Source organism: Varanus komodoensis, unplaced genomic scaffold, assembly GCF_004798865.1.
Source record: "Varanus komodoensis strain SLA01 unplaced genomic scaffold, ASM479886v1 scaffold37, whole genome shotgun sequence".
Taxonomy (NCBI): Eukaryota; Metazoa; Chordata; class Lepidosauria; order Squamata; family Varanidae; genus Varanus; species Varanus komodoensis.
In genome coordinates this window covers 3,947,700-3,960,555 of record NW_025335889.1, presented here as the reverse complement: position 1 = coordinate 3,960,555, position 12,856 = coordinate 3,947,700, and the positions used below count along the sequence as shown (strand labels likewise).

General features: G+C 44.5%; 1 protein-coding gene across 2 annotated transcripts in view; it reads left to right on the top strand.

The window, feature by feature from the left end:
- Positions 1–12,856, top strand: part of ADA (adenosine deaminase) — a 126,739-nt gene that overhangs the window by 66,165 nt on the left and 47,718 nt on the right. The window contains exon 1 of one of the 2 annotated variants that reach the window (XM_044440270.1): positions 12,596–12,661. The exons of the other annotated variant lie outside the window; for it this stretch is intronic. Coding sequence (XP_044296205.1) covers positions 12,626–12,661 — 36 coding nt within the window. The 5' untranslated portion in view covers positions 12,596–12,625. Of the gene's footprint in view, positions 1–12,595; positions 12,662–12,856 lie in introns of those variants that run through there. 2 annotated transcript variants of the gene reach the window in all.

Here is a 12,856-nt window from a genome sequence, read left to right as displayed (position 1 = left end):
GAGTCACACTTCCCCTTCTTCAGTATGCATTGTAATTAAAGGCATCTGCATCCAAGTGTTCCTTTTCTCCAATTGGGCAAGGTTATTTATTGATTGATTTATATCCTGCCTTTTTCCTACAAAGGGCTCAAGGCAGCTTACATCATTCTCCTCCTCCATCTTATCCCCACAACAACAACCCCGTGAGGTAGGTTGGGCTGAGAGTCTGTGACTGGCCCAAAGTCACCCAGTGGGCTCCATGGCTGAGCGGCAACTAGAACCCAGGTCATCTGAGTCCCAGTCCCATGCTCTTAACCACTACGCCACAAGAACAAAAGGGAGTAAATTATGTCAATAACTCAGAGTGAGACCGAGAGGAGGGAACTCAGCCGTTGTCTTTTCTCTTGGTGGATAGGAAGGCTGGGTGCCCAGAACTATGGAAACACAGGCTCTCAGTGCAGAGGGAGAGGGGGCAGGAATATAAAACCCAGGAATTAGGTAGCAGATGAAAAGGGAGGCACAATGCAGGGTGAAAGAGACTTGCAGCCAGAGATGTGACTTTGTGGAAAGAGCCACCCAGAAGGAGGGACACAGCCTGTTCAGTGTCAGCTTCAGTATCAACGTCAGTTTCATGACCATTCTTTTTCACGGGGATCCAGCCCAGGAAACCAACTGAAGTTTATGAGTTACTGTCTTATGCAAAGCCTCCCTAGAATGCTTGCCACCTGTGGATGCATGTGGATACTGCCTGTAGCGAGGCAACACTTGTAGTTCTCATAATAAAGGTAGTTGTCTAGAAACAGAGAACTAGAGTGGTGCAGTGGTTAAGAATGCAGGACAGGGACTCAGAGATCTGGGTTCTAGTTCCCACTCAGCCATGGAGCTTGGGCCAGTCACAGACTCTCTGCCCAACCTACCTCACAGGGTTGTGGTTGTGAGGATAAGATGGAGATGAGGAGGAGAATTGCATAAACCACCTTGAGTTTCTTGAAAGGAAAAAGGCAGGATATAAATACATACATACATACATACAGCTGGACAGTTCATCTACTGATAGATCCAGAGACTGGGTACACTACAATGACTGAGCAACAACATGGTAAATGTGGTACATTTACACTTGTAAGCAAGTGTAAAGTGAGGCACATTAGAACCAAACAAAAAAAATCTCAACTGCATATCTACACTGATGAGGTCTGAGCCCGCCATAACTGACTAGAAGAGATCCCAGTATCTTGATGGATAACTCAAGGAAATTGCTAAACCAGTATGTGGCAACCATCAAAAAGGCAAATTCTGTGTTGAGAATAGTAACTGAAAATAAAACAGCTAATACAGTAGTGTCCACCTGCAAATCTATGGAGCAATCACAGCTGGAATATTGTGTACAGTTCTGGGCATGTTGTCTCAGAAAAGATACTGAAGCTGGAAAAGGTGCAGAGAAAGATCAGCCAACTGATCAGAGGACTGGAGCTGTTTTCATACAAGGAAAAGTTATGCTTTTGGGGGCTTGTTAGCTTGGAAAAGAAGTGAAAAAGATAAGGGCAGACATGATTCAGAGTGATACGTATCCAGTGGAAAAAGTAGGCATTGAGAAGTTCATTCTCCTTCTCTCGTGCTGGGTTCTGGGATCACGCAGTAAAGGTCAGTGGTAAGAGAGTCAGGAAAAGAAAATAGGAAGTACTTCTTCACACAATGCAGTTAAATTGTGGAATTTGCTCTGGTAAGGCATAGTGGTGGCCAGGTCTGTAGCTGGGGTGGGGGTCTGAACTCCCCAAATTTTTCCCTGCCTCCACCCCCCCCCTTTCACAAATAATGGAAAAAACAGCTTGCAATTTTGTGTTTAAAAGGCCTGCAAACAAGATGCAATGCCCCTGTGCCGTCTGGGTTTTCCCTGCAAGGTGGATGGCTTCACAAGGGATTAGACAAGATAGAGGGATAATGGCCTCATGGCTTGTTGTAAGTGCTCCAGGAAAATGAGGGCAGGCTTCCCCTGTAAAATGTGACTCTGATGCTTCACAGGTGACTAGTGTTCTGATAGCTCCTGTATTGCTATGAACTTGTCACTTCCTCCAAACCATGAGAAGCTATAGAGGCAGCACTTTCAGGAGTATAAGTGGAGACCAGGCACTGGAGAACAAGATGCATGAATCCCCACAGTGGGGATTCTAGAGAGAGGAAAGTAGCTCTCAGACCACATTAAAATTGCCTACCCCTGTTTTATATCACAAAGGGTACAAACCTATGCATCTTTAAGTAGAAAGCAAAAAGTCACACAACTCCCAGCTTTCCCCAGCCAGTGTCTAAACATACACAGGATGGTGTTCCAACTCTCCCCTTCATCCTAAACCTCCTTGGTCACATCCATGGCGATCAGGTAACAATCTCGTAATGGTATTTGAGGAGCTCGATGTTGGCAGACATGCACAGTTGCTTCTGATTAATTTAAATGGCAAGGTTGCAATGAGGAAACCCTTGCTTTGAAATACTATGGCCTTGGAAGCCATAGCAACACCTGCTTAAGTTACGATAAAAATAGGTTCCCTGGGTCAAGGTCAGGTCAGTTAAAAGCATCCTGACCCTCACTATAAAGCTCTTCACAAGAGGATTGTGAACCTATAAACAATAGCACCCATGTTTACATTCCTCTGGAAATGTAGCACAGGCTTTCCTGGGTCAGCAGAACAAATGTGTTTAGCTTGCAGCTCTGATGCCTCTGTCCAAGCAAGGCATTCGGCCCTCTTTGCCTACTTGTGCTCAGCTTTATTCAGGCTGCCTGTAAAAGAAAGCACACACCACTTCTATATTTGATCCAAAGGAAAAGACAAAGATGATGATCGAAGCCTTTGATTTCAGCATCTGTGTCTCCTCAGGTGACCTGCACTAGATTAGCAGCCTGGCATTATGTAGTGGCATCGTATTTGCACACTGCTGCTTGTTGACACAGATGCTGTGCTGCATGTGAATGAGGAGGTTTCTGTTCAGTGTAGACACTGCACACTATAAAGAGGAATTACCTCTGAATGTCAGACAAAAATTCAAGGCAATCTTGTTTGCTTGCTTGCTTGTTTGAGAAGGGGTGGAAAAGCCAAAAGCTACAGGAGGGCACCAGCTAAGCCTTCTTCAACTGGGTGCCCACCAGATGTTTTAGACTACATCTCCCTGCATCCCAGCCAGCCCAGAAGTAGCAGCCCAACACATCTGGAAAGCACAAATTTAGGGAAGGCAGAAGTAAGAGGTAACAAAGATGTGAGCAAATTTTTAATTTCACCAGATCTGACTAGATGTTAAATCTTTTTTAAATAAAGGGACTGGGGTCCAGAAAAGAATGCAACAGACAGGATGTAAAAGTCAAATTTTACAGTGTATGAGAGAGCCAAAATCTTCTCATCTTCTCTCTATTATTTCCCCAATGACAAATGTCCATGTCCTTTCCTGCAGCTACTTGCCCCATGATTAAAAACATTGTCTGTAGTCATAAATCAAGGATGCAGCCCCCACTTTTTACAAGACTACTCTGAAACAGAAGATCAAATCGCAGATGTACATCCCTTTGGTTTGTTTTACCCATAGTCTTAACATGGAATGAAGGGAGAGCTGCACAGACTATTGCTGCAATGCTGCACACATTTATCATGGCACAAGTTCCATTGAACTCCCTTGGACTTTACACCGAGGAGGCATGCAGAGAAGAGGACTGTCGAATAGATTAGACTGTGGTTCATGTTGTGGACAGGGGTGCAGTCCCTCTGGTGGGTCAGATTCACCATCACCATTCTGGGACAGGTATCATCAGCCAGGTGTCCCCGCCATGATAGTGAGCCCTTTTCACTTACTAAATCTTCCTCGCAGTCTTTAACAATAAAAAAATGCACCCACAATGTGTAGGCATAGATCCCTGACCAAAAAAAAAAAAAAACCTTAATAGAAAGGGAACCTGTGGGATGGGATGCACATTTACATTTTCCTGAGCAGTTTGATTTTGGGGGGAGGGGGGAGGAGTGCAAAATGTACAGAACACAGAGGACAGTCATGGCAAAAAGAAAAGAAAAGATAAGTATCTCACCATGAAGGAGGCATAAATTACCACTAAAAGATGTACAATAATTCTGACATTAATTGATATAAGGAAAAAGATAATAATTACTACAATAATAGGAAGGGTGAGGTGGAAAGGAAGGAGCAAATCAGGTCAAGAAGACTTCCTTAAGCAAAATGAAAAATTAAGTCTCTGGCCCACCCCCCATCTCTAGTTCCTCAACCTCAACAATAATTCCAGCTGTTTATTAAGAATTGGCACTTGTAGATCTTCTACTCACACGATAGAACCAGAAAGAAGAGAAATGTTCATGTAAAAACTGTTGACACACCACTGTGGGAGCAGCCTGAAACAGACATTCTAAAAATTCTAAAAAAAGTTCTGCTCTTTCAAAATAATGCATAAGCACTTTCTTTTTTGTTCTTTGGATATTTTCCCGTGGTTTCCTCTGAAACAAACAGAAAAACCTAGTCCTTCCTCTTTTCTTTGTGAGGCTCTGCTCTTTCTTGTCTGAACATCCTGTGCATTATCATTACTTCATTAATGGAAGGGAAACAGTTTGCTTGTATCACAAATATATGTTGCCTACTGGATTCCCCAAAGAATTTCAGAAGATCAATCTATGCTTCATAGAGTACAGCATGCCTTTGACTGTGTGGATCACAAGAACCCATGAATGATTCTGAAAGAAATGGGTACTTGATTATCTGTTAAGTAACTTGTATCATTAGTGACAGATTTTATTTTCCTGGGCTCCAAAATCACCGCAGACAGGGACTGCAGCCAAGAAATTAAAAGACGCTTGCTCCTGGGGAGGAAAGCCATGGCAAATCTAGACAGCATACTAAAAAGCAGAGACATCACCTTGCTGACAAAAGTGCGTATAGTCAAGGCGATGGTTTTTCCAGTTGCAATGTATGGCTGTGAAAGTTGGACCATAAGGAAGGCTGAGCACTGAAGGATTGAGGCCTTTGAATTGTGGTGCTGGAGGAGACTCCTGCGAGTCCCTTGGACCACAAGGCAATCAAACCAGTCAGTCCTAGAGCAGATCAACCCTGACTGCTCTTTAGAAGGCCAGATCCTGAAGATGAAACTCAAATACTTTGGCCACCTAATGAGAAGGAAGGACTCACTGGAGAAGAGCCTAATGCTGGGAACAATAGATGCCAAAAGAAGAAGGGGACGGCAGAGAATGAGATGGCTGGATGGAGTCACTGAAGCAGTTGGTGCGAGCTTAAGTGGACTCCAGGGGATGGTGGAGGACAGAAAGGCCTGGAAGAATGTTGTCCATGGTGTTGCGATGGGTCAGATGCAACTTTACAACTAACAACAACAACTTGTATCATGGACAAGAAGCAACTATTAGCACAGAATATGAGCAGAATAGCAGAAAAGTTTCTTATAAGCAAAGGCTTCAGACAAGGATGTGTTTTATCGCCCTGTTTGTTCTGTCTGTATACAAAAGATATCATGAGGAAATCTGGATTTGGATCAGAGGAAGATGGAATGAAAATTGGCAGAAGAGATCTCAAAAAATTCATATAATTTTATATGAATAAAAGATTTAAGACCTTTTTATTTGATCATTATTTTAACATTAAGTAATTTTAATTGTATTAGATTTATTTAATTTATTTTAAATGGGTTAGTTTTATGCTCAGTTGTGGAATACTTAATTTGTTTTATTTAGGATTTAGAATAAGGTTGTAAGCAGTGATGGATAGTGATGGACAGCCTATAAAATCCCTAAATAATTAAATAATATAAGCAGATGATACGAAATTAATGGCAGAAAGCAGCAATAAATTTAAACAATGCCTTATGAAAGTGAATGATAAAAGTACAAAAGCACAACTGAACTGAACATTGCAACTGAACACAGAGCTTTGGCGGTGGGAAGCTATAGGGATATATAAGTGAGGAAACAAAAATTATTCTTGCCAAAGCATTACAGAACTTTACTGTTAAAAGTGGAGGAATTGAAATGATAAAAGGGTTTACTTACCTTGGCCCATGGTGACTGTAACCAAGAAATTCAAAGAAGACTGAGACTTGGAAGGACAGTAATGAAGGAACTAGGAAAGATCATCAAGTGTAAGGACCTTTCATTGGAGACTAGGGTCAAGATCATCCATGCTACTGTACTCCTGAGCACTGTATGTGGGTGTGCGAGGAGGACAGTGAGGAAATGTGACAGCAAGACAATTAGTGTGTTCAAAACATGACGCTGGAGGATTGCTTTGGAAATACCCTGAACTGACAGCAAGATGAACAAGGGGGTCCTGGATCAAATGCAGCCAGAGCTTTTCCTAAAATCAAAACTGACAAAGCAGAGACTGTCATACTTTGGGCACATCAGGAGAAGGCAAAAGGTGAAACTCCCTGCAGAAGATAATCATGCTCAGGAAGCCAAAGGCAGAAGAAGAAAAGAAAGACCAAATATGAGATAGGTTGACTCCATTAGGGAAGCCACAGACTTGACTTTGGAAGAGCTGAACAGGGCTGTCCTGGATAGCGTTATCTTTGCACAGGCACTAGAGTACAGGTCTCCGCGAAAGAGAGGAAGGGCCTGACACAGGAATTAGTAGAAGAGCACAATGGAGACTGCAAGTCTTCAAAGAACAAGATAGGCAGCTTCATGAAGGACTGCGAATAGCTGGCCTGTGTTTTTCTGTTTTATTTGGCACTGAATTGCCACTTTAAGCTACTTGTTGTTTCATTACTGCTTTGTGCTGTGAAACAACATTAATAATTTTTTCCATTATGTAGCTTTTGCATTAATGCCAAATAAAGCCTATTTTCAACAAGAGACATGGAGAATGCTTTGGGGGGAGGTTCACAAGGGGGCATGCCATATTATTGGTCACACTGATTTAACAACTAGTTTGCATGACATGTGCCAAGCAAAACCTGCAGCCGGAGCAGAGTGAGTTCACCAGAGGCTGCGAAGGACTGGGAAGTTCTTGTTCAGTCATTTCCAAGGAATGAATATATTCAGGATGGCAGCCGGTGACGAACGGGGTTCTCCCGGGCTCTGTCCTGGGATCAATCCTGTTCAATCTTTTCATCAATGACCTGGAAGAGGGGGTGACCAATCTTCTGATCAAATTTGCAGACAATACTAAAATGGATGTGGTGGCTACAGCTGAGGAGCAGGTACCCCAGGTCCAGAAGGATCTGGACAGACTATGAAGTGGGTGGGCAATAACAGGATGGTGTTCAATGCAGGTAAGTGCAAGGTCTTGCACTTGGGGCATAGGAATGGGTGTCATAAGTACAGGATAGGGGACAAGTGGCTGGAGGGCAGCACTTGTGAAAGGGATCTTGGGGTTCTTGTTGAATGCAAGCTAAACATGAGTCAGCAGTGTGATGCAGTGGCCAAGAGGGCGAACGCCACCCTTGGTTGCATAGCCAGAAGTGTGGCTTCTAGATCAAGAGAGGTATTACTGCCACTCTATATGACTCTGGTGTGCCTGTAACTGGAGTATTGTGCTCAGTTCTGGACTCCACATTACAGGAACGATATAGCCAGGTTGGAATCAGTGCCGCATAGGGCCACAAGGATGGTGGCCAGATTGCAGGGAAAGCTGTATGAGGCGAGACGGAGGGAGCTGGGTCTTTTCAGCCTGAAGGAGATTCCAAGGGGATCTGTTGGGGACATAGTGGTATGTGAGGGGGTGCCACATGGAGGTGGGTAGAGACCTGTTCTCCCCTGCAGAGGAGGGCAGGACGCGCTCCAATGGAGCAAAGCTCAGGGAGCCAAGGTCCAATTTGGATGCCAGGAAGTGCTTCCTGACAGTTAGGACCCCGAGGGTATGGAGTGGGCTTCCATGGGATCTGGTTGAAGCCCCGTCAGTGAGGGTGTTCAAGGATAGGCTGGACATGCACATGGTGGGTATGTTGTGAGTGAAGCCAGCTGAATCCAGGGGTCAGACTAGATGGCCCGGGAGACCCTTCTGACTGACTCTGTTTCTCTATTACTATGTTTCCATTAATGGCATGCTTGGCTGTCACTTAAATTGGAACTCGTACATGTTGTTGAATGCACATCATTCATCATTCAAATACCTCATTGTGCATTTATACAGACGGATTATCTTAAACTTGTTCAGCTAGTATCCTCCAAATGATTCATATCATGATTCATGATTTATATCATTTGGATCCTCCATACAAGATTTTGTGACAACTTGTGCATATTTATAATTATGGAATCTGGAATAAGCAAAAGACTACATTTGGATGTTATATTAGGTCAAGCAAAAAATCACCAAAAGGTGAAAAAAGTGAAAGCTTTGAGTTGGCTGACTTGACACTGAAGTTTGCACAATCACAGTCATGAGACAGAATGGAATGTATGGCATCAGAAGACAATTGTATTTTGAGGAGAAGCTGTTCTTTCTATGCTGCATCTGCACTGGTTATCTGATGTCTCAAGGGCTGGATGATATGCAGATGTTTTATCTTACCAAACTTACATGCTTGACAAAGCAACAGGTTAGTTTTGTATGCAGGGGAATCCCTAGATGAACAATACTGGTGGCTTTCCACTGTATTTTATGGAGGCATAGGACAATACATCTCACACCCAACTGATAAACGGACCATCAAATAGGTGTGTCTAACGATGAGATCATGCCAGGCTTCTGGGGTTGGGGATACACTGGGCATGGCCAAGGTGATGGACCTTGATGCAGACCTGAACTGTGGAGGTGCTGCACATTGGCTGGTTTCTGGTGTCCTCGGTGACTGAAAAGAGAACTGAATAGCTTGAGTCAGCCACACTGTATGTTATACTATACATTTTTGCCTGCTCATAGCTAACATTATATTGTATTGGGTCATGTAGGTTTGTTCAACTTTTTAATCTTCATCTACTGGTGTGCTTATTGCTTCTGGCTTCTATTAAAGAACCACTTGTGTTCTAGCAAAACAGGACAAGTTTTCAGACATTAAAATAAGTTACTCCACCCATAATGCAGTTAGGTTTCACTTAGAGAGCAGGAAGGAAGGAAGGCAATTCTCCCTTTATTAGGAAATACGAAATGTAGCTGTTCACTCTGACATATCTCCATCTCAGACAAAGTATGCAAGATCTTTTGGTAGTGAAAAGCAGGAGAAAACAGGCAGTCTTTATCTTAACAAAATTGGAGATAATTTGAGAATTAAGAATTGTCTATCTACCAACTTCATTTTTGAACAGAGATATTTGTACCTTTAAATACAAATACAACAGTTCCCATTACTTGTAGAAAGGAAGGACTTCACCAGTTGAGTTTGCTATGCCTGCCATGCATTTGTTAAAGAGGATAAAAACATATTCCATTTATTCTGATATTAATATCCCTTGCTTTTCATATCCATATGTTGATGTCACACACACTCTTTTCTATGCCAATGCATTTTCTAAGTAGAAAATATGTAATGTGTTAAGCAGTCCCCTATAAAGTGAGAATGTGGTTTAGGTATGTATGTCATTTGAAACATCTGTAACCACGGTTTTGCCAGAGGAGTAAAACAGAGCTTCTTGAGTTCAGAAGAATGATAACCATGTATCAATCTTTTACTTAGAAACTTGTCTCCGAGCAGCAGTTCTTTGATCCTGTAGGTTTTATAATTAAAAGGCGAAGTGTGGGCTTTATCTGCAAACACTAATAAACAGTTCACATTCATCCCCACAATCTTCTTTCATGTTAATCTACATATATGACTATAATTCATGATGCACTTTATCAGCAGGGAACTCTGGTGCTCCAAGATATAGCTATCCAGAGAAGCAGGAGCAGTAGGGAATTTCGGTCACTCCTCCCTGTGGGGGTGTGGGGGGGACACTCAGAGTCAAATCTGGTTCTATATGTCCTGAGCTTTAAAAAAAAAAAAAAAGCTTATTCTGAAGTGAGTACAGAGGACTGCATCTGGCACAAGGTAGAGGACTTTAAACTTGCCCACCACTTAAACAAACATTTGATCCTCATTTATCAACCAGAAAGCACATCAGTTGACTTCATCTTTCTCTGCTGGCAAGAACAATTTTATTATTTTTTATTAAAAAACTAATGCTTCAGTTTGTTCTTTACTACCTCCTAATTCTTTCTTCCTTTTGAGTGTGAACTTCTAGGTGAAAGGCTGAGGGCATATGTAGTTTTTCTTATTCCTCTTTTTTAAACTGCTCTATCTAGGAGCCTTTGGGGATTGAAGAGCAAAATAAAAACGCCCTTAGTAACATTATTCATGCTCAAGAGAGGTCTTTGCAGCCTCTCCCAAACTTGTGCCTTTCAAACATGTTTGGACTGCAACACCCAGAATTCCTATTCAATGACCCTCTTGGATGGGAATTCTAGATGTTGTGGTCCAAATGCCTCTGAAGGCCACCAGGCTGGGGGAGGCTGGTCTTTGGGATTTTGCACACATATTCCTACTCTCAAAATGGGAGTAGGATTTTCTGCTGCCCCTTGCCTGTCACCTACCAAAAGACAGAAACAACTCTGGCTAGTGGTAAGACCAATGAACTCTATGCATGCTCAGAGATCTGTGCACTACAAACTTTACCATTATTTTGTCTGTTGTTGGCATTCCGATAACTTTGCTTCAAACTGAGCTCTTTTGTTGTTAGTCGCGAAGTCGTGTCCGACCCATTGCAACCCCATGAACAATATCCCTCCAGGTCTTCCTGTCCTCCACCATCCCCCGGAGTCCACTTAAGCTTGCACCAACTGCTTCAGTGACTCCATCCAGCCACCTCATTCTCTGCTGTCCCCTTCTTCTTTTGGCATCTATTGTTCCCAGCATTAGGCTCTTCTGCAAGGAGTCCTCCCTTTTCATTAGGTGGCCAAAGTATTTGAGTTTCATCTTCAGGATCTGGTCTTCTAAAGAGCAGTCAGGGTTGATCTCCTTTAGGACGGACCAGTTTGATCGCCTTGCAGTCCAAGGGACTCACAGGAGTCTCCTCCAGCAGCACAATTCAAAGGTCTCAATCCTTCAGTGCTCAGCCTTCCTTATGGTCCAGCTTTCACAGCCATACATTGCAACTGGGAAAACCATAGCCTTGACTATACACACTTTTGTTGGCAGGGTGATGTTTCTGCTTTTTAGTATGCTGTCTAGATTGCCATAGCTTTCCTCCCCAGGAGCAAGCGTGTTTTAATTTCTTGGCTGCAGTCCCTGTCTGTGGTGATCTTGCAGCCCAGGAAAATAAAATCTGTCACTACCTCCATTTCTTCCCCATCTATTTGCCAGGAAGTGAAAGGACTGGATGCCATGATCTTAGTGTTCTTAATGTTGAGTTTCAAGCCAACTTTTGCGCTCTCCTCCTTCACCTGCATCAAGAGGCTCTTTAGTTCCTCTTCACTTTCTGCCATGAGAGTGGTATCATCTGCATATCTGAGGCTGTTGATATTTCTCCCAGCAATCTTAATTCCAACTGGTGATTCATCCAGCCCATCCTTTCTCATGATGTGCTCTGCATATGAGTTAAATAGGCAGGGCGACAGCATACAGCCTTGCCAAACTCCTTTCTCAATTTTGAACCAATCAGTGGTTCTGTGTCCAGTGGCCCACTAAGACTGGAGCCCTGAATCCCGGAGAAGCCCTTCTGCTCCACCACCATCCTGTCCATGGGAACTTACTGAAATAAAGGAATTTGGACCCTGGTAATCTCTGTAGGAAATCAACCCTGACTGTTTTTTAGAAGGGCAGAAGCTGAAGCTGAAATATTTTGGCCATGTAATGAGGAGGGGCTAATTGGGGAAGACCCTGATGATGGGAATGATCGAAGGCAAAAGGAGGTTGAGGTGCCTGGATGGCGTCACTGGGGCAGTGAGTGGGGGCTTGGGTGGACTCCCGGGGATAGTGGAGGACAGGAGAGCCTTGGAGGAATGTTGTCCATGGGGTCACGAAGGTCAGAGGTGACTTTATGACTAAACAACAACAATCTCTGTAGCATCTAACCCCCTGGATTTACTAGCTTTTGACAAATATGTGTGTCACCTCTTGCTCCCAGCACATCTTTCCTCCAGAAGGATTTACTTTCAGCTTCTGAATTCAAAAGTCCACACCCCTTTATTGTACCTAGGGATGTCCTTAGAAGACAAAAGTCCTTTAAAGACAAACACTGGGATTTTGCACTACAGGACAATAAGCCTATGCAAAATGTTGCTTCTATCCTGCGGTTCGAGCCCTGGATCTCTTCGGTACCTAGCACTGCCCCCGAGCAGAGGAAAGCTGGGCAGCAGGTAGGTGCCCAGCTTCAGCTGCCAGAACCCCTTTCCATCGTAGCCAAAGGACAGGAACGCCAGGAGGTGAAGTCCCCAACACCCAGAGATCCACTTTCTGCCCAGCGCTGCTCCAGAGGGTGCTTGTCACACAACCGCGAGGCGCGCAAGGCGAGGAAAGCCGACTTCATGCGTGCGCGCGCGCGCAGGCCCTGCTACCTTTGGCGCACTTGGCGGTGACCGCGCTCGGCGGGGAAGGAAAAGCGCGGGGCGGACTTGAGCCGCTCCTCCAGCTCGCCGAACACGAGGAGAGCACGGGGCGGAGCCGAGCCCACAAAAGCAACAACGGGGTTGGCTCGCGGCCGCACAAGTCGTGGCTGGCAGGCGACGAGGCAGCATGGAGAGCAGTCCGCCCGTTTTCGACAAGCCCAAGGTGAGCGCGCCGCAGGGCGGCTGAGCTGCGCGGGCAGCGCCGGCGCCCTTCCTGGGACGCCGAAGCGCCGCCCCCGGTCGAGCGAGCGGGTCCCAGGGGCTGGCAGCCGCCGCGCTGGACCCCCGGGACCACGCACAGCCGCCCCGCGGACCTGAGGCGCCCCTGCTGCTTTCTGTGGCTTCTGCCTTCACCACT